This window comes from Condylura cristata, unplaced genomic scaffold, assembly GCF_000260355.1.
Source record: "Condylura cristata isolate star-nosed mole 26May11 unplaced genomic scaffold, ConCri1.0 scaffold00015, whole genome shotgun sequence".
Classification (NCBI taxonomy): domain Eukaryota; kingdom Metazoa; phylum Chordata; class Mammalia; order Eulipotyphla; family Talpidae; genus Condylura; species Condylura cristata.
In genome coordinates this window covers 2,065,139-2,070,340 of record NW_004567116.1, presented here as the reverse complement: position 1 = coordinate 2,070,340, position 5,202 = coordinate 2,065,139, and the positions used below count along the sequence as shown (strand labels likewise).

The 5,202-nt window shown below is 63.3% G+C and overlaps 1 protein-coding gene across 1 annotated transcript; it reads left to right on the top strand.

Annotated features, from left to right (window-relative positions):
- Positions 1-763: 763 nt before the first annotated feature.
- On the top strand, positions 764-2,470 carry TIGD3 (tigger transposable element derived 3). Its single transcript, XM_004683352.2, has one exon. It carries the CDS (start codon positions 764-766, stop codon positions 2,174-2,176), a length of 1,413 nt encoding a protein of 470 aa, XP_004683409.1. The 3' UTR covers positions 2,177-2,470.
- Positions 2,471-5,202: the final 2,732 nt, after the last annotated feature.

The window sequence follows — 5,202 nt, the reverse complement described above, 5'->3', positions numbered from 1 at the left end:
TGGGTCCCCGTCGCTCGGCCCGGTGCCCTGGTGCCCGTCCCAGGCCAGCACCCTCCCGCTGTGGACACCGTCCCTCTCGCTGCCCCGGCCTCCTCACCCGGGTCCTCCTCACACCCCCCCCCCCCGCCTCCTCACCCCCGGGCCTCCTCACCCCTGGGCCTTTTGTGCCCCCCTCGGTCCCGTGCTCGCTCCCTCGCCCCCAGAGCCCCCAGGTGGACCCTCGCCCAGCCCCACCGCCTCCGGACCCAGCACCAAATTAGGTTTGCTCCCTCGGCCCCAATCTGGTCTTCTTTGTCGTCTGTACACCTGTCACCCCAACTCTGTTCACCCACTGCTAGGCCCCCCAATAGCATCCAAATGCAGCCCAGGCCCTCACTCCCACCCCCCTGGTGGGATCCCACCCCTCTGGGCCATTGTCCCCCACACCTGCCTGCCCAGCTCCAGCCCCCTCGGCCCCCACACCCATGCGTCTTTGTTGTCTGTAGCTGTCCCCTCGACTCTATTCTCTTTCTCCCCCAATTATGCCAAACCCCAGCCTGGCCCGTCAGCCCCCTCCCCAGCCTCGCTCTGGCTCTCCTGAGTGACAGCCGCTCTGCTCGCTCAGCGGGGCCCTCCCACCTCCCCGGGGCTCCCAGCCGGTCCAGCCTTCCCCAGCGCCCTCCTGTCCCCACCCAGTCCCCTCTCCCTGCTGGGCTCCTGCCCTGCCACCTGGCCTCAGCTGCCCCCCCCCGCGTGCCCCTCCCCCAGGCGCCCTGGAGAAGCGATGGAGCTGAGCAGCAAGAAGAAGTTGCACGCCCTGTCCCTGGCCGAGAAGATCCAGGTGCTGGAACTCCTGGACGAGTCCAAGATGTCCCAGTCGGAGGTGGCCCGGCGCTTCCAGGTGTCCCAGCCGCAGATCTCGCGCATCTGCAAGAACAAGGAGAAGCTGCTGGCCGACTGGTGCAGCGGCACAGCCCACCGGGAGCGCAAGCGCAGGCGGGAGTCCAAGTACAGCGGCATCGACGAGGCGCTGCTGTGCTGGTACCGCGCGGCGCGGGCCAGGGCCTGGGACGTGACGGGGCCCATGCTGCTGCGCAAGGCCAAGGAGCTGGCCGACATCATGGGCCAGGACTTTGTGCCCAGCGTCGGCTGGCTGGTCCGCTGGAAGCGCCGAAACAACGTGGGCTTTGGGGCGCGGCACGTCCCGGTGCCTCGGCGCCCGCCCGAGCGGCCGCCGGGCCCCGCACCCCAGGCCCAGCCACCCCTCTCCCTCAGAGACTTCTCTGCGGACGACGTTTTCGGCTGTGCTGAAGTGCCCTTGCTGTACCGGGCGGTGCCCGGCGGCAGTGTAGGCGCGAGCGACCGAGCGCGGGTGCTGCTGTGTGCCAACAGCTCGGGCACGGAGAAGCGGCGGGTGCTGGTCAGCGGGCTCCTCGCGGCCCCCGGGTGCCTCCTTGGGGTCCGCGGGGAGGCTCTGCCCGCCTCCTACCACCCTGACCCGGACACCCCCTGGGCAGACTGGCTGGCGCAGTTTGACCGGGACATGGGGCGGCAGGGCCGGCAGGTCGCCTTGCTGCTGGCCGCCCGTGTGGGGGCGGAGCTGGCAGGCCTGCCCGGGCTCTGCCACGTGAGGCTCCTGCCTCTGCCCGCCGCCAGCACCACGCCCGCCCTGCCCGGCTCCGTGGTCCGGGCCTTCAAGGCCCACTACCGGCACCGGCTGCTGGGCAAGCTGGCTGCCCTCCAGAGCGAGAGGACTGGGACCTCGCTGGCCCGGGCAGGGGCGGGCATCACGGTGCTGGACGCCCTGCACTTGGCAGCGGCGGCCTGGGCCAAGGTGCCCGCCCAGCTCATCCTCAGCAGCTTTGTTCAGGAGGGGCTGGCTCCCTGCCAGGCACCCCTGGCCCCGGGCAAGGTCACGGAGATGCCACCTGTCCCCACTGGGCTGAGCCGTGAGGAGTTTGGCCGCTTTGTGGACCTGGAGGGGGAGGCTCCCGGGCTTGCAGCGTGCAAAGAGGAGCTGGGCACGGAGGAGGAGGGGCGCGGGGAGGGCGCCTCCGAGCCCCTGCCCACCAAAGCGGACGCCCTGCTGGCCCTGGGCACACTGAGGAGGTGGTTCGAGTGCAATGGCGCCTCCGCCGAGCTCTTTGAGAAATTCTACGCCTGTGAGGAGGAGGTGGAGCGGCTGTGCGGCCTGTGAGCCCCTGCCCGCCCTTCTGTTTCCCATGGAAACGCCCTCTCCAGGGCTGCTGGGGGCCGTCTCTTTCCCGTGGAAATGGAGCTTCTATGGAAGATGCAGAAGAGACAAGCCGGAGGCCAAGCGCGAGCGCTGAGCGGAAGGGGTCCAGCCCCCCCAAAGCACGGGCGCCGGGGGAGCAGGGCTGCCTGTGGCTTCTGAACCCCTCCGGCGGCCGCGACTTGGGAAAGGGGACTTGCGTTTTACCGACAGGCCGACCCCTTGAGTTCTGTAAGAACACTTCTGCTTCTGGAAATAAAGTTTTTAAATTCCAAAAGAGCTGGGGTGTGATTGAAGAGGCCCAGGCAGGAGCTCGTGGCTCCTTTCTAAACTCCATCGCTGAGGGCCGCCCCCCTATCTGCGGACTGACCATCGCTGAGGGCCGCCCCCCTATCTGCGGACTGACCAGGATCCTCCTCTTCAGAATCCCGGCCCGGAGGTCCCCAGGGAGGGAGCCCCTCATGGGCTCCCAGATCCCGAGTGTTGCCCAGGACCTTTCTGCTGCTCTGGCCATTTCACTCTGGGACCGCAGGGTCAGGAAGAGGGGGACAGTAGGGACCTCCTTGGGAAGCAGGGAGGGCCGGAACTCAGAGGAGGTGTTCACGCAGCTCATCATTTCCTGACGGCTATATGACTCCTCTTCAGCCGGAGTGTGATGAGGTGGCAAAGATGGGGTCCCTGCCGGCGGGGCCTCGGGGACAGGGTGGAGGGTGTTTAAGGAGGTGAGAAAGGCACACACTGGCCAGTGCAGCCGGGGGGCTCCCCGAGGGGGTGTGCTGGGAGCGGCAGCTGGCAGGACAGACAGCGGCGCCCAGCCCCGGGCAGAGGCCAGCTCGAGCGTGGCAGGAGGAGGTGGGCCGATGCCCGGCGAGCGGGGTGGGGGGGGCTGGCGGCTGGGATGCTGCGTGATGGGGTTCAATCAGGTTGGGGACAGGTCATGCAGGCCTTCTAGAATACCTGAGACAGGCAGGGTGAGACCTGGCAGTGGAGAGGCTGAGTAGGCGGCTGAGGGTGAGGCCTGAGCCCCAGCCTGGGGCAGGATGAGGATGATGTCGCTTGGGGGGGACACGGCTTGGGAAGTGGACTCGGACTCCAGGCCGGAGGCCCAAGGTGGCCTTTCAAGCAGGCAGGGTGCGCGCACGCGTGTGCGTGGCTCTGTCACGGTTCTGCCCCGGGGAGCCCAGCCGTGCACCTCTGCCCTCCAGGACCGGCTCAGGCGCTGCCCGGCGCCTGCGCGGCCACCTCATCAGGGGCTGGGCCTGGACCACGTTTCCGTGCCCACCAGCATCTTTCACTTCCCATCCTTCCTGGTGCCCTCCTGTGGGAGAAGAGGTAGGAGGCTTTTCTTCAGGGTCCCTGACAGTGAGACAGATCTCAGATCCCTAAATGGGAATGTGGGGAGCCAGCACCCCTTTTTGCTCACCCTGTGGTCCCTCAGCACCTGGCAAGTGGACAGGGAGATGTGACAGACAGTCTGGGTCAGCCTCCCCTGTCCTGCCTAAGGCCCAAATCACTTAGCCTTTGCTCAGAGTCCATTTTTCTTACTCCATGCTCCTTACACTGTTACTTTTCTTGAAGTCTTTCCATTTCTGACACATCACTATTTTTTTTAAAGATTTATTTATTTATGTAGAAATGGGGTACAAGCCAGAAGTGTGGGGGGTGAGAGGCTTCACCAGAGACAGAGTGGGGAGCAGAACAGGCAGATCTACTGAAACACACTGCTGAGGGGAGCAGCGGGGAGGCAGGAGGGGTCTGCTGGGTCAGCGCTTTAACCCACGCGCCACCAGGGAGGGCCCCCCATACTTTTTAAATGCTGAAGACAAGAAGACGCCGCCATCTCCAGGGCCAGGCCCAGGTCACGGGGGGCAGGCAGCCCCACTTCCCCAAGCCTGTGAGAGCGGCTCCTACTAGTTCTGGCTCCCGCCCAGGCTGGTCTCTGTTTTGAAATCACAGCTCATCTCTTCCTCCCACGCGGGCGCTTCCCTGTTGCACACTGCCCGGGTCTATGTGGCCTCCTAGGCTCTGGACACTCTGCTCGTTGGGCCAACCCTGTTCTGGGACCTGAAGCCTGGCTGAGCTAGGCCACATCCCTCAGGGAGGGAGATACAAACTGGCCCGTGGACAAGTAAACAGCCATTTCATTGAGTCACAGGGAGGCGGGCTCTGAGCCGGCCGCAGAGGAACGGAAGTAATACTCACGTTTTAAAGCTTGCTTTAAATTTTTAATTCTAGTTGCAATATGAAGGACGTCTGGGGAGGTGTGGCGCAGAGACGGCAGCCGGAAAACCGTGTCAGGAAGCCTCATGGCTGGGCCCCGGTGTGAAGGAATAAGAAGCAGCCAGGGCCTGCTCTTCCAGCAGACCTGTGCTGTCATCAAGGTGTCCGCTCGCCTCGCCACGTGCGAAGGAAATGGGAGGACACAGCCTGTGGGAGCTTAATGTCAGCTGATTTGTGAGGCAGAAAGGAATGCCTGTGTGCCAGAGGCGTGTCAGAGTCTCCGGCAGCAGACGAGAGTGTAAGGCAGGTGGATCGGGAGGTTAAAGAAATGAGTATTTATAAGGTGTTGGCTACATGATAGGCCACACAAAGTCGCCGTCATCTTCGGTCTTGGGAAGAGGGGCCGGGGAAGGGCCCGGAGCAGACCGCCTCGGCCTGCACACGATCACGCCTGCACGGCGGCCCGAGCGACCTCTTCCCCTGCCTCTTGTTCTCGTCAGCCATGAGAATTCTCTTGGCTTCCCCCCCCCCAAAATATACATAATCATTTTTACACTGTTTCTTCTCTTTTGTTTTTTCTCTGTTAAAATATTATATACCTGATTGTTTTACGCTCTGTCTGATAAATCTAACATCCGAAATCCTTGGAGAGAGAGCTGTTGCTTTTGTTTTTGTTTCTATTCATGCTTTAACTCACAGTGTTTTGTTTTGTTTTTTTTTTTTAAGATTTATTCATTTGTTCATACAGAACTGGGGTACAGGCCAGAGAT